The sequence below is a fragment of the Argopecten irradians genome, chromosome 16, assembly GCF_041381155.1.
Source record: "Argopecten irradians isolate NY chromosome 16, Ai_NY, whole genome shotgun sequence".
NCBI lineage: Eukaryota > Metazoa > Mollusca > Bivalvia > Pectinida > Pectinidae > Argopecten > Argopecten irradians.
Window position 1 is genome coordinate 420324 of NC_091149.1, and position 25410 is coordinate 445733.

At 36.2% G+C, this 25410-nt stretch overlaps 1 protein-coding gene across 1 annotated transcript in view; it reads left to right on the forward strand.

Annotated features, from left to right (window-relative positions):
* The window catches only part of LOC138310421 (villin-1-like), a 183597-nt gene extending 158187 nt beyond the window's left edge, over positions 1 to 25410 (forward strand). The window contains 3 exon segments of the mRNA XM_069251637.1: positions 2962 to 3030; positions 11420 to 11530; positions 20977 to 25410. Coding sequence (XP_069107738.1) covers positions 2962 to 3030; positions 11420 to 11530; positions 20977 to 21090 — 294 coding nt within the window. The 3' untranslated portion in view covers positions 21091 to 25410.

Sequence of the window (25410 nt, forward strand, 5' to 3'; positions counted from 1 at the left end):
TGAGAAAACAAGTTATCCTTTATTATTAAGCAATGGAACTTAATATTTGGAAAATGAGTCCACTGTGAGCTATATTTTGATTTGATATATGGGTCCTTTTATCCAAGATCAATACAACCTTGTAGCATAATATAAACGTAGATAATCAATAGGACTCTAAAGGGGTCAGAATCGGTATGTATATAGCAGTTATTAGGAACACTGTATACCCAGCTTGTTGTTTTGAAAAGGTCACAAAATCCACAATGTTTAATAAGTGGCTCCTAAAGAGATCAAAAAATCTAAATCATCTGATTTCAATGAAAATTAAATAAATGAATAAGGATGTTCTTAAGAACTGCTTGAGCCAGTACACATTAATTGCAGCTTAGGTCCACCTTACACTGACCTCAGTTCTCTTGTTAGGGTTACCCTACACTGACCTCTGTTCTCTTGTTAGAGTCACCTTACACTGACCTCAGTTCTCTTGTTAGGGTCACCTTACACTGACCTCAGTTCTCTTGTTAGAGTCACCTTACACTGACCTCAGTTCTCTTGTTAGGATCACCTTACACTGACCTCAGTTCTCTTGTTAGGGTCACCTTACACTGACCTCAGTTCTCTTGTTAGGGTCACCTTACACTGACCTCAGTTCTCTTGTTAGGATCACCTTACACTGACCTCAGTTCTCTTGTTAGGTCCACCTTACACTGACCTCAGTTCTCTTGTTAGGATCACCTTAGACTGACCTCAGCTCTCTTGTAAGGTCCACCTTACACTGACCTCAGTTCTCTTGTTAGGGCCATCTTACACTGACCTCAGCTCTCTTGTTAGGATTACCTTACACTGACCTCAGTTCTCTTGTTAGGGTCACCTTACACTGACCTCAGTTCTCTTGTTAGAGTAACCTCACCTTACACTGACCTCTGTTCTCTTGTTAGGTCCACCTTACACTGACCTCAGTTCTCTTGTTAGAGTCACCTTACACTGACCTCAGTTCTCTTGTTAGTGTCACCTTACACTGACCTCAGTTCTCTTGTTAGTGTCACCTTACACTGACCTCAGTTCTCTTGTTAGAGTCACCTTACACTAACCTCAGTTCTCTTGTTAGGGCCATCTTACACTGACCTCAGTTCTCTTGTTAGTGTCACCTTACACTGACCTCAGTTCTCTTGTTAGTGTCAACTTACACTGACCTCAGTTCTCTTGTTAGGGTCACCATACACTGACCTCTGTTGTCATGTTAGAGTCACCTTACACTGACCTCAGTTCTCTTGTTAGGGTCACCTTACACTGACCTCTGTTCCCTTGTTAGAGTCACCTTACACTGACCTCAGTTCTCTTGTTAGGCTCACCTTACACTGACCTCTGTTCTCTTGTTATTATCATCTCACACTGACCTCAGTTCTCTTGTTAAGGTCACCATACACTGACCTCAGTTCTTTTGTTAGGGTCACCATACACTGACCTCAGTTCTCTTGTTAGGGTCACCTTACACTGACCTCTGTTCTCATGTTAGGGTCACCTTACACTGACCTCAGTTCTCTTGTTAGGATCACCTTAGACTGACATCAGCTCTCTTGTTAGGTCCACCTTACACTAACCTCAGTTCTCTTGTTAGGGCCATCTTACACTGACCTCAGCTCTCTTGTTAGGATTACCTTACACTGACCTCAGTTCTCTTGTTAGGGTCACCTTACACTGACCTCAGTTCTCTTGTAAGAGTCAACTCACCTTACACTGACCTCTGTTCTCTTGTTAGGTCCACCTTACACTGACCTCAGTTCTCTTGTTAGAGTCACCTTACACTGACCTCTGTTCTCTTGTTAGGGTCACCTTACACTGACCTCTGTTCTCTTGTTAGAGTCACCTTACACTGACCTCAGTTCTCTTGTTAAGGTCACCTTACACTGACCTCAGTTCTCTTGTTAGGGTCACCATACACTGACCTCTGTTGTCATGTTAGAGTCACCTTACACTGACCTCAGTTCTCTTGTTACGGTCACCTTACACTGACCTCAGTTCTCTTGTTAGGATCATCTCACACTGACCTCAGTTCATTTGTTAGGGTCACCTTACACTGACCTCTGTTCTCTTGTTAGGGTCACCTTACACTGACCTCAGTTCTCTTGTTAGGGTCACCTTACACTGACCTCTGTTCTCTTGTTAGGGTCACCTTACACTGACCTCTGTTCTCTTGTTAGGGTCACCTTACACTGACCTCTGTTCTCTTGCTAGGGTCACCTTACACTGACCTCAGTTCTCTTGTTAGGGTCACCTTACACTGACCTCAGTTCTCTTGTTAGGTCCACCTTTCACTGACCTCTGTTCTCTTGTTAGAGTCACCTTACACTGACCTCAGTTCTCTTGTTAGGGTCACCTTACACTGACCTCAGTTCTCTTGTTAGGGTCACCATACACTGACCTCAGTTCTCTTGTTAGGGTCACCTTACACTGAGCTCTGTTCTCTTGTTAGGGTCACCTTACACTGACCTCTGTTCTCTTGTTAGGGTCACCTTACACTGACCTCTGTTCTCTTGCTAGGGTCACCTTACACTGACCTCAGTTCTCTTGTTAGGGTCACCTTACACTGACCTCAGTTCTCTTGTTAGGTCCACCTTACACTGACCTCTGTTCTCTTGTTAGAGTCACCTTACACTGACCTCAGTTCTCTTGTTAGGGTCACCTTACACTGACCTTAGTTCTCTTGTTAGGGTCACCTTACACTGACCTCTGTTCTCTTGTTAGGGTCACCTTACACTGACCTCAGTTGTCTTGTTAGGGTCACCTTACACTGACCTCAGTTCTCTTATTAGGTCCACCTTACACTGACCTCTGTTCTCTTGTTAGGGTCACCTTACACTGACCTCAGTTCTCTTGTTAGGATCATCTCACACTGACCTCATTCTCTTGTTAGTTTCACCTTAGACTGACCTCTGAGTTGTATAGTTACTATATTACATTCTTTTGTTTTTATTTCAGGCTGGGAAAACCTACAGTGAGATGGTGGAGGACGCTAAAAATGAAAATGAGGTTTTGCCCCAGGAAATTGTAAGTACAGCATGCATATTCATTAGCTCCTATCAGTATTGCAGTCATGTTTCTGTTTTCAATGTCTTCTCAAAAATAAAAAAACAAAAACAAGAAACCCTCCACTACTTTACAGCCTCTCACCTCCACTTGATCCTCTTTTCAATTTGTGATTTATTTGTTTTCAACTTAGATTGTGAATTCACCATATACACCCACTCACATTATATTCAGCATAATTTCAATATATTGCAATCTTCATGTATTATTATCATCGTCAAGAATTGACCATTACATTCATATCCCTCAGCCTCATCAATGATCATCATTCATACTCAAATCGTCATTAATTAAGCATACAAATATATTGTTTATTAGATAAATTATGAAATAATTATCTGCCAGGCACATTCTCATCCAAGATCATCATACACAATCGACCCACTCACATCCTCATTCAACATGACATGAATATAATATTATCATCATGAGTCATCATCCTTATAACATTAATCATCATATAATTTATTTTTCTTTGTTTTCATACCAAATCTGGCTTTGTGATTGGCCAATATTTTTTTTGCATAACACTATGAAAAACAAAATCTGAGAATGGCGCGAAACCCCGACGTTAACGGGACGTCACAATAAAGACATTGACGTTGCGTATTGATTCGGAAAAAAGAATCCCTTGAAAAACCACTATAATGTTACATTTAAACATACTTCATTTTATCAAATAGAGTATTTAAATTTTTCTTTGTTTTCATACCAAATCTGGCTTTCTGATTGGCCAATATTTTTTTGCATACCACTATGGAAAAAAAATCCGAGAATGGCGCGAAACCCCGACGTTTTCGTGACGTCACAATAGAGACATTGACGTTGCGTATTGATTCGGAAAAAAGAATCCCTTGAAAAACCACTATAACGTTACATTTAAACATACTTCATTTTATCAAATAGAGTATAAAATTAATTATAAGTATTGATGTCACTATTTTTTAATTTTATCGGGTTATGAAAAAAAAATTGTTTGCAAACTTTTGTGAGAATCCACTACGCGGATTGTGACATCAATGCTTAAATAAAATTAATTATAAGTATTCAGATGTCACTATTTTTGGCAAGGGTCACCTCGCCATTGTGATCGTGGTTGCAAAATTCTCTTACAGTCAATTTCCTCAATATGATTGGCTTAAAAATTGCTCGCAGATACTAGCGCTCCTAGCGGCAGTGTATTCAACAACTTTGATTTTACCGGGAATTTTAAATAGCAAATTTTGAATATGAAAGTTACTGAAATAAGCGTATCTGTAACGTTGAAATAGGAATAGTATATTACGGCTTTCATATCCTTACTATATAGACACTATCCAAAAGATCTTCTGTTTGAAAATTTTCACCTGTATTGTTTACAAAGTATCTAGACTTTTCGTCCCCAAAATGTTGTTTACAATGAATGAAAACGTTTCGTCCCAAAAATGCTTCGCTCCGAAGCTGGTTCAGTATTGCCAACCTCTGATGAGGTCAAATCGGGTGATCACCCTTGAAAAAACGGGTGAAAGGGTCAAAACAAGGGTCATGTGAGGAACCACATTTTAGGATGATTTTTAACACATTTATTAAAATACTAAATATCCTGATCTTTTTGTTCTACACATGTCCGGTTTCACTATTATCTTTGACTAAACAAAATGGCGGCCATTATGATTGGCTTGCCTGCCTACTACAACCGAATACCGTTCACGTTGACTATGTTTTATTCATATGAGTAAATCTTTGTCTGAAATAATTGTTTGTACTTTTGAAGAGTTTCCAAGAGATTATTTCTGATTTTGAACAGTATTAATTGGCCATGTCTGATTTTGCTAGCTGGCTCTGGCTAAAAACGATCATGGACATCGTGATGCATGACTGAATAGTTTAATTGCTACAATTTCACACCTGTAAACACAAACATAGCTACCAGCATTATACAGGGGCCTGATATGAGTCTCAAGCCCTGAAGTGTAATTAAAATTGCACTTATGGCTTTATCTGACGTAATTTTTGTGAGCTTTCTAACACTTTGGTACAAGAGCTGAAAATCGGGTTATTTGATGACGCAACGGGTCAATCGGGTTACGCATTCTAAAATGTCTAAAAACCGGGTCAACCCGAGGAAATCGGGTGAGTTGGCAATACTGCTGGTTCCCCCTAGACGTTTACTCCCTATTAGTGACAGTTATCCCGCAACGGAAAAAAAATGAAATCAATATTTCACCTCGAACATCAAAATTGATACCATAATGAATTTTGTAATTTGAATCAAATTTGTCTCGAAGCAAATACATTTCATGGCGAAATGGAGATGCATTTATCACGGCTGTGTTATGGCACATGGCCTTCATCCGGAACTCCTCGGGGAATAGATTCTCCCAATAATACACGATGAGTTCAGGATGACATGGACGTAAAACTACAATAGAAGAAAGACAACTCTAACAAAATTTTGGACAAACTTGGTCTACTGATAAAATAGCATGTGACAGACGGTGAACATTTTGTAAATGTCCAAGGTGGCGTAATCTTAAAACTAACGGCAGTTAATAAGGTATGAATATTTACCACATCCATGATTATCGATAATTTCATAAGCACATGTATAAATATCAGATTATATCTATAAAAGCACGTTCAAAGATTACCATTAAACCATACTTTTAAAACATTTTAGTTATTTTCACCACAGGAGCTTGACGTTCTGATCATATACATACAGCATATTCATTAAACTAGGTAATACGAAGTAAATTTTTGGCCGAATGACAAATCATATATGGAATGTTCATATAACTCGAAGTGATATTTTTTTGACTGCTAGATCGACGAAAATTCCGATTTCTTTTTCATAATTCTTCCGTAAAACGGCACTTAAAAAGCTGTTTCAATCTGTAACAACTGTAGAGAAAACTGTTAATTGTTTAGCAATTATCCTGCGTTATATTTTACTAACAAGCATCAGAGATTAGCAATTAAAACTTACATAAATGTATTCCCGACTCTCACTTGCATTGTGTGATCACTCGAGCGGAACTAATCTCTACCACTGGCACAGTCTTACAAATGCAATCGCACAAAAGCCCACATGATCTGTTTTTAGTGTGATTACGGGAAGTTTCTAGTATAGCGGACCCCAGAAATTTAGAAACATAATAATCAGTGCGCATGTCAGAGGTTGTTACGGGTCATGTAAACATGTCGCCATTTTGAATCACCGCTTCGAAGAGCCGACGGGGGTTCGGGGGTAAAACCCCCGAGAAAAGAAGAAGAAAAAAAACAACTCAATTTTACATCTTGAACTCATCTTAACTGTTTTTGTAGCATTTGAAATATTAAAAAACAATTCTAGGACGTTTTAAGGAACTTTGGCCTCAGTGTGATCTTCGATAATGTTTGGACCATGGCCAGTACATGTGAACACAGAGTCTCTGTCTTTTCCTCGCCAAAAATTTCCTCTGTTGAGCAATATTTACCTGACAAACTGAATAATGATCCAATTTCAATAAGCCAGTGGATGGATATTGCCACGTTTTCATTATTTCTGTCATATATCCTTCATTCGAATCATCACCATCGTAAACTACACGTGTACTTGTGTTTACAAATAAAATCATAAGTCCGTAAAATCACTCATTGCGCATGTTCAGCGCGTGCTCGACTAACAACCAAAACGAAATCCCGAATTTTTTTCTCCTTAGGTCTACAATGTTTTCCGCATGATCCCTAGTTAAAAACTTTGTTGAAAACTTCAGTTTTTAACCAAAAAAGGACACGGTAAGCTCAAATTTTAACATTTTTTTGCATAAAAACCCATATTTTTAATTTTTGAGCGCCCGCTCACGCGGTCTCTATATATACAGGTCGCCGTCAATAAACTCGTGATATTTCGCGGAAAAAATGGGGTGCGCTATACTAGATGTGTTCCATGATTACATCTAAGGGTGTGAACAATGTTAGTTTTTAACTTTTTACTCAACAAAATAGACTTTACGCTTTTCATCATCAGTACCATCATTTTCTGTATAACTTATTAATTTACCACTGTACCCATGCATACGTGTGTATAGTTATACTGCTTTGTGCACATTATATAACAACTGGTACATGTATATTACAATCAATTTATGAAGGACAAAACTCTTACATGTAAGAACAGGAGGACTGAAGAACAGCGGGAATTAAACTTCAATAATATTTCCTCTATGCTGGTATTGCTATTTATGATTAAAATGTTTAATTATATGATATTAGCCTTTTCAGTAATTACTCTGTTAATACATTTATTGTTTCCTTATGTTTTACGGAATGTCAGCATGCATGTATCATTTCAACTGGAAACAGTCTAAGAGAAGAATTGTGCGAACAAAAAGAAGTAATTTTCAACTGTGGAAGCTTAATATTGTAATTATTTTCAATCCAAAAATAATTACTATCATCATCTTCAAATTCCTTATTGTGAATTTAACTGTAATATGATTTAAGCATATACATGATATTTGTTTAAATGAATAAATAAAAAATTATTTTAATTTAAAACACAATATGACATTAGCTGGTTATATTTTTTGTCAAAAACATATTAAGCTTATCATTCATAACACACTAATCATCATCTTCGAGACAATTTAATGAAAATCAATTAAACATTAATTTGTATAACACAGGTCTTCTTATGTTTTCCCCGCCTTGACTATCAATGTTCCCTGATCACTCTGAAAGAATTGATTTTACCTTTTTTTTTGGTCACCACATGAACTGCCTTTAAATCAATCTCACCAATAAGACATACATTTACTGCATTCATTATAACACTGTAAGGCAATTCTGCAAGATCAGCGAACATTGTTGATTTACCTTGAATATCTACATGCACAGTATGGTACCATATGTAACAGGAGAGGCTAAAAATGTCGCGGCAAGACCGGTATTCGATCCCGGGACTCTCCGAACACTAGCTGAGTGCTCTACCGACTGACCTACCTGGTCATCGATAATCGACCCAGTCCAGTCCCGCTACACTCCTCCCTCCTTTTTTGAATACATACGAGACCCTTTCAAACACCACCACCCTTGTTTATTTAGTTGGGTGCCAATTCTGTAACAGGAAAGAAGAAAATGTAGCTCTTCCAACTGAGCTACCTGATCACCGATAATCAACCCAGTCTGATCCCACTACAAATATTTATCTGGTTATTTTATCTCCCTTCCTATTTTCAATCTACCTTTATGATTTAGAATCTTACCAGGTGGAAAAGAATATTTTGTCTTACAAATCTTGACAAATTATGCACACTGTGATTGTTACAAGCTAAACTATGTATCCGCTAGCTGATTGCTGTTGATTGTTAATGATCTCAAACACACTAATTACTTATTGTGCCAATTTAAGTAAATATATTCTACTCTTTGCAAATATTCCTGATTACTATTCATGTGTAATATCTCAAAACATTGACATGTGCACGGAGTATATACTTGTTAGGTCATCTGACCCGACCGCCGTCCGCCATGTGTTAACTTTTCACATTTTGAACTTCTTCTCAAGTTCTACCAGTGCGATTTGGCTGAAACTTGAAGCATGAAATGATCCTGATATGGTCCCGACAAAGTGTTGTTATTTTTCGGGTCGATCCGAAATCCAAGATGGCCGCCACAGCCGCCATCTTGAAAACACATTTTGAACTTCTTCTCAAGTTCTACTGGTGCGATTTGGCTGAAACTTGCATGAAATGATCCTGACATTGTCCTGACAAAGTGTTGTTATTTTTCGGGTCGATCCGAAATCCAAGATGGCCGCCACAGCCGCCATCTTGAAAACACATTTTGAACTTCTTCTCAAGTTCTACCAGTGCGATTTGACTGAAACTTGCATGAAATGATCCTGACATGGTCCTGATAAAGTGTTGTTATTTTTCGGGTCAATCTGAAATCCAAGATGGCCGCCACAGCCGCCATTTTGAAAACACATTTTGAACTTCTTCTCAAGTTCTACTGGTGCGATTTGGCTGAAACTTGCATGAAATGATCCTGACATGGTCCCGACAAGGTGTTGTTATTTTTTGGGTTGATCCGAAATACAAGATGGCCGCCACAGCCGCCATCTTGAAAACACATTTTGAACTTCTTCTCAAGTTCTACCAGTGCGATTTGACTGAAACTTGCATGAAATGATCCTGACATGGTCCCGACAAAGTGTTGTTATTTTTCGGATCGATCTGAAATCTAAGATGGCCGCCACAGCCACCATCTTGAAAACACATTTTGAACTTCTTCTCAAGTTCTACCAGTGCGATTTGGCTGAAACTTGCATGAAATGATCCTGACATGGTCCCCACAAAGTATTGTTACATCTCTGGTTGATCACAAATCGAAGATGGCTACCATGACACTATATCTAATTAATTTCCTATATGTTAAGGCCCTTGGGTCTCTTGTTTGAAATAAAATTTGTTGAAAGAAATTGAAAATGATCCTGACATGGTCCTGACAAAGTGACACCATATATAATTAATTTTTACTATTGCCAAGGTAGTCAGATGACCGTTAAGGCCCTTTGGGCCTCTTGTTAACTGATACTGTGGTCCCAGGAACTTGATGACAATAGTCATTAAGAATGGATATTTTCATTAACATCAAATTAACAAGGAAAATGCTAAAGGTGTTATAAAATCATTTGACATATAACATCATAGGAAATATTAGAATGGGCTTCCAAGATTTTAGAATGTGTCTCTTATTTTACACCTTGGTGTCCAAGGAATCCTCAAAAGTCCAAACTGGAAGGAACACCAGTCAAATTTATTTCTTATTGTACAAAACTACAGTAGTATTGACCTTAGAAATATATTCCTCATTTCATCGAGACCGAGCCATTTAGTACATTCAGTACTTTGATTTAATTTTATCGGGGTATGAAAAAAAATGAAAAAAAAAATGTTTGCAAACTTTTGTGAGAATCCGCTACGCGGATTAACACAGTTTGCAAACAATTTTTTTTTCATACCCCGATAAAATTAAAAAATAGTGACAATAAAAAAAAATTGTTTGCAAACTTTTGTCAGAATCCGCTTTGCAAACTTTTGTGAGAATCCGCTACGCTAAGGGGGAGAGACAGGGGGAGAGAGAGAGAGGGAGAGAGAGAGGAGGGGAGAGAGGTCAGACTTTGATCTTATGGCTCATTACTTACACAAGTAGAAAAACTTAACTGGTATTAATGATGTATGCAATTTTAGTGTATAGCATGACAGAGTAAATATTAGTCAAGTTCAACAAGTTTTATCCACTTTTTCCATTCTTTAACAAATTTTCCGTGAAAATACTCCCCTTTACTGTACGCAATGTGTCTCTGTACTTTATAGTATTCTTGAATCAAATTAACCAAAACCATAACATTTAATAAACTTGTTAGCATCTGGTTTAATATATGTAGTGTTTGATAAGAAGAATAATTTCATTGTCATTTCTGTGATATAGACCTGTATGTTCAAATAGCCCAAATATCATTGCTTGTTTATTTACAGCAAAGGGAATAATAAGAACTTCTAATAAAGCTTCAAAGCTTGTCAGAAAATTTTGAACCTCATTGCATTCCGAAAAAATATTGATGATTGTCTCCCTTTCTATATTGCAAAAAGTACAATGTGAGTTATTTGTGAGACCAATCTTGTAAATAAAAGAGTTAGTTGATAAAATATGATGGTTTATTCGAAATTGTATTCATTGAAATTTAGTATTGAGAGTTACTTTGAATGGAAGAGAATATATCTTTTTCCATGTGTCATAATTGAAATCAAATATAGTTCCCCACTTACTCTGAGCAGATATACTGGTGTTTTTCTGTATAGATGTAATAAGCACTTTATAAAAGTCCTGAGAACCTTTCTTCTTTTTCAAAATAATTTGTGATTTTTAACTTACCTATCAAAGAGAAGATAGCAGATGGAATTGCTATAGCGCTTGGGTTAAAGTTTTGGTGTAAGTTGTGAAAATACTGTTATCTGTAACAAGTGAAATTGATTTCTACATTAGTATAGGATTATAAGTGTTGTGATGGGAATGAACAATCATTGTAAGAGAGAAAAATCAGGATTGTGATCATTTCAAGAGGCTCAATGGGCTAAAAGTACCAGGTTAAGGTTTTAATGCAAGTTTTGCTGTTCTCGAAAAAAAAAACCAACATTTCCAGCACTTTAGCAGCATTTCATCAAGAACACTAAATAATTTGTGTTGATTTTGGAGGATGTCCGATCAAGGTTTATGTTGATATATAAATGACCATGCAGTTGTACCTTAACAGCCTGTCCACGTGTGTTGTATGTTTGTAATATAGCCTGTTTATGCTATATCAGCCGTCCTTGTTTTGCAGGATCCCACAAGCAATGGTACTGACTTCAGCACGGTAGCGAAGTTCCCTCTGGAAAAACTACAGGTGGCCACAGAGGACCTGCCACAGGGAGTGGATCCGACCTGTCGAGAGGTGAGAGGTCACAGACCCCCTAATTTGTTACCTGTATTCACTTACTCCCTAATTAGTTACCTGTATTCGTCTACTCCCTAATTAGTTACCTGTATTCATCTAATCCCTAATTAGTTACCTGTAATCACCTACTCCCTATTTAATTACCTGTATTCATCTACTCCCTCATCAATTACCTGTATTCATCTACTCCCTAATTAGTTACCTGTATTCATCTACTCCCTAATTAGTTACCTGTATTCATCTACTCCCTAATTAGTTACATGTATTCACAAACTCCCTAATTAGTTACCTGTATTCATCTACTCCCTAATTAGTTACCTGTATTCACCAACTCCCTAACTAGTGACCTGTATTCACCTACTCCCTGATTAGTTACCTGTATTCATCTACTCCCTAATTAGTTACCTGTATTCACCAACTCCCTAACTAGTTACCTGTATTCTTCTACTCCCTAATTAGTTACCTGTATTCATCTACTCCCTAATCAAATACCTGTATTCATCTACTCCCTTATTAGTTACCTGTATTCATTTACTCCCTAATCAATTACCTGTATTGATCTACTCCCTATTTAGTTACCTGTATTCATCTACTCCCTAATTAGTTACCTGTATTCATCTACTCCCTTTTTAGTTACCTGTATTCACTTACTCCCCAATTAGTTACCTGTATTCATCTACTCCCTAATCAATTACCTGTATTCACTTACTCCCTTATCAGTTACCTGTATTCATCTACTCCCTAAATAGTTACCAGTATTCATCTACTCCCAAATCAATTACCTGTATTGATCTACTCCCTATTTAGTTACCTGTATTCATCTACTCCCTAATTAGTTACCTGTATTCATCTACTCCCTTTTTAGTTACCTGTATTCATCTACTCCCTAATTAGTTACCTGTATTCTTCTACTCCTTAATTAGTTACCTGTATTCATCTACTCTTTAATTAGTTACCTGTATTCATCTACTCTCTAATTAGTTACCTGTATTCATCTACTCCCTAATAAGCCACCTGTATTCATCTACTCCTTAATTAGTTACCTGTATTTATCTACTCCCTAACTAGTTACCTGTATTCACAAACTCCCTAACTAGTTACTTGTATTCTTCTACTCCCTAATTAGTTACCTGTAGTCATCTACTCCCTAATTAGTTACCTGTATTCATCTACTCCCTAATTAGTTACCTGTATTCTTCTACTCCCTAATTAGTTACCTGTATTCATCTACTCCCTAATTAGTTACCTGTATTCTTCTACTCCCTAATTAGTTACCTCTATTCATCTATTCCTTAATTAGTTACCTGTAATCACCAACTCCCTTACTAGTTACCTGTATTCACCTATTCCTTAATTAGTTACCTGTATTCATCTACTCTCTTATTAGTTACATGTATTCATCTACTTCCTAATTATCCCCCGCGAAACGCGTTTGCGGGGGATATTGATTTGGGCTCTGTCCGTCCGTCCGTCCGTCCGAGTATCGTTTCCGGGCTATAACTCCTAAACCGTTCAACTTGGCTACACGAAACTTTCTGTACATGTTAGGCTAGTGCTCTAGTTGTGCCTTTTGCTAATGGGAACCTTTCATTTTATCCCCCGCGAAACCGTTTGCGGGGGATATTGATTTGGGCTCTGTCCGTCCGTCCGTCCGTGCGTGCGTCCGTCCGTCCGTCCGAGTATCGTTTCCGGGCTATAACTCCTAAACCGTTCAACTTGGCTACACGAAACTTTCTGTACATGTTAGGCTAGTGCTCTAGTTGTGCCTTTTGCTAATGGGAACCTTCCATTTTCAATACTTTTTCTGTTACCATGGAAACTTATTAAAAAATACCATATTATTAAAGTTTCCTTTCTATTCCGGGCTATAACTCGAAAACCGTTCAACTTGGCTACACGAAACTTTCTGTACATGTTAGGCTAGTGCTCTAGTTGTGCCTTTTGCTAATGGGAACCTTTCATTTTCGATACTTTTTCTGTTACCATGGAAACTTATTCAAAAATACCATATTATTAAAGTTTCCTTTCTATTCCGGGCTATAACTCGAAAACCGTTCAATTTGGCTACACGAAACTTTCTGTACATGTTAGGCTAGTGCTCTAGTTGTGCCTTTTTCTAATGGGAACCTTTCATTTTCGATACTTTTTCTGTTACTATGGAAACTTATTCAAAAATACCATATTATTAAAGTTTCCTTTCTATTTCAGGCTATAACTCAAAAACCGTTCAACTTGGCTACACGAAACTTTCTGTACATGTTAGGCTAGTGCTCTAGTTGTGCCTTTTGCTAATGGGAATCTTTCATTTTAAACTCTTAGTTACAATGAGCTTCATTTATTTTATGTTTGAGCTTTCATACACAACTGGGCGCGGGGGATAATGCCAAGCTTTGCGGCTCCTTGTTAGTTACCTGTATTCTTTTACTCCCTAATTAGTTACCTGTATTCTTCTACTCCCTAATTAGTTACCTGTATTCTTCTACTCCCTGAATAGTTACCTGTATTCACCAACTCCCTAACTAGTTACTTGTATTCTTCTACTCCCTAATTAGTTACCTGTAGTCATCTACTCCCTAATAAGCCACCTGTATTCATCTACTCCTTAATTAGTTACCTGTATTTATCTACTCCCTAACTAGTTACCTGTATTCACAAACTCCCTAACTAGTTACTTGTATTCTTCTACTCCCTAATTAGTTACCTGTAGTCATCTACTCCCTAATTAGTTACCTGTATTCATCTACTCCCTAATTAGTTACCTGTATTCTTCTACTCCCTAATTAGTTACCTGTATTCATCTACTCCCTAATTAGTTACCTGTATTCTTCTACTCCCTAATTAGTTACCTCTATTCATCTATTCCTTAATTAGTTACCTGTAATCACCAACTCCCTTACTAGTTACCTGTATTCACCTATTCCTTAATTAGTTACCTGTATTCATCTACTCTCTTATTAGTTACATGTATTCATCTACTTCCTAATTATCCCCCGCGAAACGCGTTTGCGGGGGATATTGATTTGGGCTCTGTCCGTCCGTCCGTCCGTCCGAGTATCGTTTCCGGGCTATAACTCCTAAACCGTTCAACTTGGCTACACGAAACTTTCTGTACATGTTAGGCTAGTGCTCTAGTTGTGCCTTTTGCTAATGGGAACCTTTCATTTTATCCCCCGCGAAACGCGTTTGCGGGGGATATTGATTTGGGCTCTGTCCGTCCGTCCGTCCGTGCGTGCGTCCGTCCGTCCGTCCGAGTATCGTTTCCGGGCTATAACTCCTAAACCGTTCAACTTGGCTACACGAAACTTTCTGTACATGTTAGGCTAGTGCTCTAGTTGTGCCTTTTGCTAATGGGAACCTTCCATTTTCAATACTTTTTCTGTTACCATGGAAACTTATTAAAAAATACCATATTATTAAAGTTTCCTTTCTATTCCGGGCTATAACTCGAAAACCGTTCAACTTGGCTACACGAAACTTTCTGTACATGTTAGGCTAGTGCTCTAGTTGTGCCTTTTGCTAATGGGAACCTTTCATTTTCGATACTTTTTCTGTTACCATGGAAACTTATTCAAAAATACCATATTATTAAAGTTTCCTTTCTATTCCGGGCTATAACTCGAAAACCGTTCAATTTGGCTACACGAAACTTTCTGTACATGTTAGGCTAGTGCTCTAGTTGTGCCTTTTGCTAATGGGAACCTTTCATTTTCGATACTTTTTCTGTTACTATGGAAACTTATTTAAAAATACCATATTATTAAAGTTTCCTTTCTATTTCAGGCTATAACTCAAAAACCGTTCAACTTGGCTACACGAAACTTTCTGTACATGTTAGGCTAGTGCTCTAGTTGTGCCTTTTGCTAATGGGAATCTTTCATTTTAAACTCTTAGTTACAATGAGCTTCATTTATTTTATGTTTGAGCTTTCATACACAACTGGGCGCGGGGGATAATGCCAAGCTTTGCGGCTCCTTGTTAGTTACCTGTATTCTTCTACTCCCTAATTAGTTACCTGTATTCTTCTACTCCCTAATTAGTTACCTGTATTCTTCTACTCCCTGAATAGTTACCTGTATTCACCAACTCCCTAACTAGTTACTTGTATTCTTCTACTCCCTAATTAGTTACCTGTAGTCATCTACTCCCTAATAAGCCACCTGTATTCATCTACTCCTTAATTAGTTACCTGTATTTATCTACTCCCTAACTAGTTACCTGTATTCACAAACTCCCTAACTAGTTACTTGTATTCTTCTACTCCCTAATTAGTTACCTGTAGTCATCTACTCCCTAATTAGTTACCTGTATTCATCTACTCCCTAATTAGTTACCTGTATTCTTCTACTCCCTAATTAGTTACCTGTATTCATCTACTCCCTAATTAGTTACCTGTATTCTTCTACTCCCTAATTAGTTACCTCTATTCATCTATTCCTTAATTAGTTACCTGTAATCACCAACTCCCTTACTAGTTACCTGTATTCACCTATTCCTTAATTAGTTACCTGTATTCATCTACTCTCTTATTAGTTACATGTATTCATCTACTTCCTAATTATCCCCCGCGAAACGCGTTTGCGGGGGATATTGATTTGGGCTCTGTCCGTCCGTCCGTCCGTCCGTCCGAGTATCGTTTCCGGGCTATAACTCCTAAACCGTTCAACTTGGCTACACGAAACTTTCTGTACATGTTAGGCTAGTGCTCTAGTTGTGCCTTTTGCTAATGGGAACCTTTCATTTTATCCCCCGCGAAACGCGTTTGCGGGGGATATTGATTTGGGCTCTGTCCGTCCGTCCGTCCGTGCGTGCGTCCGTCCGTCCGTCCGAGTATCGTTTCCGGGCTATAACTCCTAAACCGTTCAACTTGGCTACACGAAACTTTCTGTACATGTTAGGCTAGTGCTCTAGTTGTGCCTTTTGCTAATGGGAACCTTCCATTTTCAATACTTTTTCTGTTACCATGGAAACTTATTAAAAAATACCATATTATTAAAGTTTCCTTTCTATTCCGGGCTATAACTCGAAAACCGTTCAACTTGGCTACACGAAACTTTCTGTACATGTTAGGCTAGTGCTCTAGTTGTGCCTTTTGCTAATGGGAACCTTTCATTTTCGATACTTTTTCTGTTACCATGGAAACTTATTCAAAAATACCATATTATTAAAGTTTCCTTTCTATTCCGGGCTATAACTCGAAAACCGTTCAATTTGGCTACACGAAACTTTCTGTACATGTTAGGCTAGTGCTCTAGTTGTGCCTTTTGCTAATGGGAACCTTTCATTTTCGATACTTTTTCTGTTACTATGGAAACTTATTCAAAAATACCATATTATTAAAGTTTCCTTTCTATTTCAGGCTATAACTCAAAAACCGTTCAACTTGGCTACACGAAACTTTCTGTACATGTTAGGCTAGTGCTCTAGTTGTGCCTTTTGCTAATGGGAATCTTTCATTTTAAACTCTTAGTTACAATGAGCTTCATTTATTTTATGTTTGAGCTTTCATACACAACTGGGCGCGGGGGATAATGCCAAGCTTTGCGGCTCCTTGTTAGTTACCTGTATTCTTCTACTCCCTAATTAGTTACCTGTATTCTTCTACTCCCTAATTAGTTACCTGTATTCTTCTACTCCCTGAATAGTTACCTGTATTCACCAACTCCCTAACTAGTTACCTGTATTCATCTACTCCCTAACTAGTAACCTTTATTGTCTACTCCCTTATTAGTTACCTGTATTCATCTACTCCCTAATTAGTAATCTGTATTCACCAACTCCCTAACTAGTTACCTGTATTCACCTATTCCCTAACTAGTTACCTGTATTCATCTACTCCCTTACTAGTTACCTGTATTCACCAACTCCCTTACTAGTTACCTGTATTCAACCATTTCTTAATTAGTTACCTGTATTCATCTACTCCCTTACTAGTTACCTGTATTCACCAACTCCCTTACTAGTTACCTGTATTCATCTACTCCCTAACTAGTTACCTGTATTCATCTACTCCCTAATTAGTTACCTGTATTCTTCTACCCCTAATTAGTTACCTGTATTCTTCTACTCCCTGAATAGTTACCTGTATTCACCAACTCCCTAACTAGTTACCTGTATTCATCTACTCCCTAACTAGTTACCTGTATTCATCTACTCCCTAATTAGTTACCTGTATTCTTCTACTCTCTAATTAGTTACCTGTATTCAACAACTCACTAATTAGTTACCTGTATTCATTTACTCCCTAATTAGTTACCTGTATTCATCTACTCCATAAATAGTTACCTTTATTGTCTACTCCCTTATTAGTTACCTGTATTCATCTACTCCCTAATTAGTAATCTGTATTCACCAACTCCCTAACTAGTTACCTGTATTCACCTATTCCCTAACTAGTTACCTGTATTCATCTACTCCCTTACTAGTTACCTGTATTCACCAACTCCCTTACTAGTTACCTGTATTCAACCATTTCTTAATTAGTTACCTGTATTCATCTACTCCCTTACTAGTTACCTGTATTCACCAACTCCCTTACTAGTTACCTGTATTCATCTACTCCCTAACTAGTTACCTGTATTCATCTACTCCCTAATTAGTTACCTGTATTCTTCTACTCCCTGAATAGTTACCTGTATTCACCAACTCCCTAACTAGTTACCTGTATTCATCTACTCCCTAACTAGTTACCTGTATTCATCTACTCCCTAATTAGTTACCTGTATTCTTCTACTCTCTAATTAGTTACCTGTATTCAACAACTCACTAATTAGTTACCTGTATTCATTTACTCCCTAATTAGTTACCTGTATTCATCTACTCCATAAATAGTTACCTTTATTGTCTACTCCCTTATTAGTTACCTGTATTCATCTACTCCCTAATTAGTAATCTGTATTCACCAACTCCCTAACTAGTTACCTGTATTCACCTATTCCCTAACTAGTTACCTGTATTCATCTACTCCCTTACTAGTTACCTGTATTCACCAACTCCCTTACTAGTTACCTGTATTCAACCATTTCTTAATTAGTTACCTGTATTCATCTACTCCCTTACTAGTTACCTGTATTCACCAACTCCCTTACTAGTTACCTGTATTCATCTACTCCCTAACTAGTTACCTGTATTCATCTACTCCCTAATTAGTTACCTGTATTCTTCTACTCCCTGAATAGTTACCTGTATTCACCAACTCCCTAACTAGTTACCTGTATTCATCTACTCCCTAACTAGTTACCTGTATTCATCTACTCCCTAATTAGTTACCTGTATTCTTCTACTCTCTAATTAGTTACCTGTATTCAACAACTCACTAATTAGTTACCTGTATTCATTTACTCCCTAATTAGTTACCTGTATTCATCTACTCCATAAATAGTTACCTTTATTGTCTACTCCCTTATTAGTTACCTGTATTCATCTACTCCCTAATTAGTAATCTGTATTCACCAACTCCCTAACTAGTTACCTGTATTCACCTATTCCCTAACTAGTTACCTGTATTCATCTACTCCCTTACTAGTTACCTGTATTCACCAACTCCCTTACTAGTTACCTGTATTCAACCATTTCTTAATTAGTTACCTGTATTCATCTACTCCCTTACTAGTTACCTGTATTCACCAACTCCCTTACTAGTTACCTGTATTCAACCATTTCTTAATTAGTTACCTGTATTCATCTACTTCCTAATTAGTTACCTGTATTCTTCTACTCCCTAATTAGTTACCTGTATTCTTCTACTCCCTGATTAGTTACCTGTATTCACCAACTCCCTAACTAGTTACCTGTATTCATCTACTCCCTAATTAGTTACCTGTATTCATCTACTCCTTAATTAGTTACCTGTATTCTTCTACTCTCTTATTAGTTACCTGTATTCATCTACTCCCTTATTACTTACCTGTATTCACCAACTCCCTAACTAGTTACCTGTATTCACCTTTTCCTTAATTAGTTACCTGTATTCATCTACTCCCTAATTAGTTACCTGTATTCATCTACTCTCTAATTAGTTACCTGTATTCATCTACTTCCTAATTAGTAACCTGTATTCTTCTACTCCCTAATTTGTTACCTGTATTCTTCTACTCCCTAATTAGTTACCTGTATTCTTCTACTCCCTAATTAGTTACCTGTATTCACCTAATCCCTTATTAGTTACCTGTTTATATCCTGTTACAGTGCTTTGTTGATTATGTCATGGTGTCATCTTATATCAGGAATCTTCTCACACTCTCAACATGTCAGATTATATATATAGAAATAGTATGAAATATTATAACAGAAAGGATATTGGTATATCATAGTTCTCTCATATCGTTAGCTGGACAACAAAACAGATATTGATATCAATCACGTTAATTGATATATGAATTCGTTTGTTTTTTAGCCCACCATCATCAGATGGTGGGCTATTCAAATCGCCTTTCGTCCGTGGTCCGTCGTCCGTCCGTCCGTCCGTCCGTCCGTCCGTTAACAATTCTTGTTACCGCTATTTCTCAGAAAGTACAGAAGGGATCTTTCTCAAATTTCACATGTAGGTTCCCCTAGGGCCCTAGTTGTGCATATTGCATTTTGGGACCAATCGGTCAACAAGATGGCCGACTGGCGGCCATCTTGGATTTTGATAGTTAAAGTTTGTTACCGCTATTTCTCAGAAAGTTTTGAAGGGATCTTTCTCAAATTTCACATGTAGGTTCCCCTAGGGCCCTAGTTGTGCATATTGCATTTTGGGACCAATCGGTCAACAAGATGGCCGACTGGCGGCCATCTTGGGTTTTGATAGTTAAAGTTTGTTACCGCTATTTCTCAGAAAGTACTTAAGGGATCTTTCTCAAATTTCACAAGTAGGTTCCCCTAGGGCCCTAGTTGTGCATATTGCATTTTGGGACCAATCAGTCAACAAGATGGCTGACTGGCTGCCATCTTGGATTTTGATAGTTAAAGTTTGTTACCGCTATTTCTCAGAAAGTTTTGAAGGGATCTTTCTCAAATTTCATATGTTGGTTCTCCTAGGCCCTAGTTGTGCATATTGCATTTTGGGACCAATCAGTCAACAAGATGGCCGACCGACTGACGGCCATCTTGGATTTTGATAGTTAAAGTTTGTTAACACTATTTCCCAGAAAGTACTAAAGGAATCTTTCTCAAATTTCATATGTAGGTTCCCCTACGACCCTAGTTGTGCATATTGCATTTTGGGACAGATCGGTCAGCAAGATGATCGACAGGTAGCCATCTTGAATTTTGATAATTGAAGTTTGTTACTGCTACATATCTCAGAAAGTACTGAAAGGATCTTTCTCAAGGTTCATATATAGTATGTAGTAAAAGTTTGAAAAGCAGGGAAAAGATCCCTCTTTCTGTTGTCAGACATAGATCATTCTTTGGTGGGCGCCAAGATCCCTCTGGGATCTCTTGTTTTTTTGTTTTTTTTCCAGTTGCATCTTGAAACAGAAGAATTTGACCGCCTCTTCGGGATGACCTATGCACAGTTCCAAGGGGTTGCCTTGTGGAAGCAGAAGCAGATGAAACAGAAATTAAAATTGTTCTAGATCTGTCTGACATGTGACTACTGTTTTTATACGTATGGAATGGTAGAGGATGGAAAGTTAAGGTGCTGACAAGGGTGACCACAGAGTTGATATCAGGTCATGGATGGATATTTATCTTACTTAATATTAGGTCATGGATGGATATTTATCTTACTTAATATCAGGTCATGGATGGATATTTATCTTACTTAATATCAGGTCATGGATGGATATGTATCTTACTTAATATCAGGTCATGGATGGATATTTATCTTACTTAATATCAGGTCATGGATGGATATTTATCTTACTTAATATCAGGTCATGGATGGATATTTATCTTACTTAATATCAGGTCATGGATGGATATGTATCTTACTTAATATCAGGTCATGGATGGATATTTATCTTACTTAATATCAGGTCATGGATGGATATTTATCTTACTTAATATCAGGTCATGGATGGATATTTATCTTACTTAATATCAGGTCATGGATGGATATTTATCTTACTTAATATCAGGTCATGGATGGATATTTATCTTAACCAATATTAGGTCATGGATGGATATTTATCTTACTTAATATTAGGTCATGGATGGATATTTATCTTAACCAATATCAGGTCATGGATGGATATTTATCTTACTTAATATCAGGTCATGGATGGATATTTATCTTACTTAATATTAGGTCATGGATGGATATTTATCTTACTCAATATTAGGTCATGGATGGATATTTATCTTAACCAATATCAGGTCATGGATGGATATTTATCTTACTTAATATCAGGTCATGGATGGATATTTATCTTACTTAATATCAGGTCATGGATGGATATTTATCTTAACCAATATTGGGTCATGGATGGATATTTATCTTACTTAATATTAGGTCATGGATGGATATTTATCTTAACCAATATTAGGTCATGGATGGATATTTATCTTACTTAATATCAGGTCATGGATGGATATTTATCTTACTTAATATCAGGTCATGGATGGATATTTATCTTACTTAATATCAGGTCATGGATGGATATGTATCTTACTTAATATCAGGTCATGGATGGATAATTATCTTACTTAATATTAGGTCATGGATGGATATTTATCTTAACCAATATTGGGTCATGGATGGATATTTATCTTACTTAATATCAGGTCATGGATGGATATTTATCTTAACCAATATCAGGTCATGGATGGATATTTATCTTAACCAATATTAGGTCATGGATGGATATGTATCTTACTTAATATCAGGTCATGGATGGATATTTATCTTAACCAATATTAGGTCATGGATGGATATGTATCTTACTTAATATCAGGTCATGAATGGATATTTATCTTAACCAATATCAGGTCATGGATGGATATTTATCTTACTTATATCAGGTCATGGATGGATATTTATCTTACTTAATATTAGGTCATGGATGGATATTTATCTTAACCAATATTAGGTCATGAATGGATATTTATCTTACTTAATATTAGGTCATGGATGGATATTTATCTTAACCAATATTAGGTCATGGATGTTATGTAATAATAGGTCATAAGCAATTCAATGTAATATTAGGTAATTGATATATATTTACTTTAATTTTGAAATTTGATCGATTTTCAATCCAGTTATTTAAAGCCATGTGCAAAAAAAGAAACATATCAAAACTTAATTTTTGCTGTTGTATTTAATGGAGTTCAGAGATTTTATTGTTTAGGTTTGTGGATGTTAATCCACCATTTTAATTTTCACTCCAGAAACATGGAATGCTGTCCCAAATTGGTAAGGGATTTTCATGTTGAAGGGGATATTCCTTCATTTGGACATCAGGAAAGAATAGAAATTCTAAATATTAAATATAACATCTAGAAAGTGTTATAAAGCCTATCGATTATATAGACATGTACTCTGATCATAGAGATATGTACTCCAAGTCAAGTTCATTGACATTCAGCCCATATCATATATCTTTATACATTTTCCTGTTCAGAAAAAAAAAACTGTTTTCATTTATTTTCTTGCAGTTACCCTAATACAGAAGCAATGTCCCTTTAAATTGGTGACATTACATAATATTGATTTGCTGCTTAATTATAAGAAATATTAGATGCTATGGTATACATTTTAACAACTTATTAAAGTTTGGTAATTATCATTCCTAATTATGCATTCCTATGTAAATATGCCTGAAGTTTTCAAGTTATGAATTTTGGCATTTCATCAATTTTTGAGGGGTTGTCTTCCCTTAATTGATATTATTCTAGTATTGTGCTCAAAAACTAAATATATTAAATGTTTAGATAGATGATATATTTATACACATATATATATAGGTATAATTATATACAAAGGACTTTTTCTTCTATTAATTGCCAAAATTTTACATGGAATCACCTTCTTATAAGTTGTTGTTCAAAATGGGACTTAGACTACGGCTATATCATCATTGAAAGTTCTCATATAATCTGTTTTGTTCTATTTAAAATCTATTTTATATGTGGGTACTTTTCCCCACTCTCTGATTTCCAACATGAAATCTCAATTTATCAACAAAGTTTAGATCGCCTTTTGAACCAACAGACCTTCCAGTTATTTTTTTATCAATAATCATATATTATTTTGCTTGATAGAGTGTAAGTTACAAGACTAACATTATCATCATCATTTCACATGTGAAAAAGAACGAATGCAAGAGAATTGGAATATTTTTCACGGCGAGTTTGCAGTGTGTTAATGATGTAGCCGTTTGTTTTAACATATTTCACCAAGTCTCCTATAACAATATCTGACAAATGTTCATGTTTACTGCAAGCAAACTTGATTAGGCTATCCCATTTCAAGGCTAATGTAGCTTTAAATTGATTAGAAGACGACTTTCTAATCGAGTTACATCATCTGGTAGAGATCTGTATTGATATGTAAAAACTGCTGAGGAAGGCAACATAAGTCTGATGTGACATATCAAATGATCATTCCCATACTACATTCCATTAATGTTTTAATATAGATCTGATTTATATATAAATGTTCTCGTGACGTTGTTATTTCCTTTACCACAGCATAATGTACAGCCAAAATATTGTACGCTGCTATTTTTATCCTAAAGCAATAATAAAGAACAATATAATTCTTTGTTATCTGTTTCTTATTGACTCCATATTTAGATTGTTAATGTTTTTGACTGTTTTCTTTTGTAAAAAATGTTAATTTTTAAGTTAAAGGTATATAATTATATATATATATATATATGCAAAAAGACTTAATGATTTTTTTTACATATGTACAGAACCCTTTGTTGGGTTTATTCTTATATTATACAAGTACAGCACTAGTATGAATATGTATAGAACTTACTGAGAATGATCTTAGTACATTTGTACTTTCTTTTGTAAGCCGGCCTCCTTTAGTCAGAAACTTTTATGTTTTACCCTATAGATATAAATATCATGAGAATATAGTCATAACGTTGTCTCAAAATCAAATGGAATTATAAGTGCTGCAAGTCCTCAAGTAAAACAGCAAATCTCAGTGATGTTGACAAGTCTCTGCGTTTCTCCTCAGTTTTGTGTTAATAAAGATATGTAGGTTTTTTTGTTAGCTACATGGATTAATGTATGTTTAAAAATGGGTTTGGGAAGTATTTGTTTGCTCAAAGCGTTTAGATATTATTAAAGATATAGTTATGTTATATAGTCTGATATTACAGTATATATGGTTAAGTGTGAGAGCAGGGTAATAACTCCTTACATGGGTATTAAATCACTACTATTAAACTTCCTATTCAAGCAAAACACTATGTAATTTCATTAAGGTTATTACAAATATTTTAATGTATAAGTAGTTTCTCTTTAATGTTTTTATCCCAGATTTGTTATTGACTTGATTTAGCTGATTTACTGAAGTCAACTTTTGTGACATTCCAATAAATGAGAATCCAAGATATAGAAGTGTTGAGTACATGATGGGTATAAGTTTGAAAACCTGTTATAGTTAAATGTGAAAATGGTAACATATCTGGAAGAAAGAAAAGCAAGATAAGAAACCATTCTTTCCACATGTTAGTTGTCTAAATTCATAATTTTCATTTTAACAAGGGCAGAATTATCTTGATGAATAGAAGTATACTTGGAGAGGAGGATGTTCGGATGTTATATATGAACATAATGAATGATTTTTGTGGTGTATTTTTATCTCCTCCTAGATTATCTGAGCTGTGACCGTTCGCAGAACCTAGAAATATTCCAGTGAGCTATATATATACATTTATAGATCTGCACAATGTAACTGTTTTCATATAAGCTAATAAAGACTTTTAATCAAT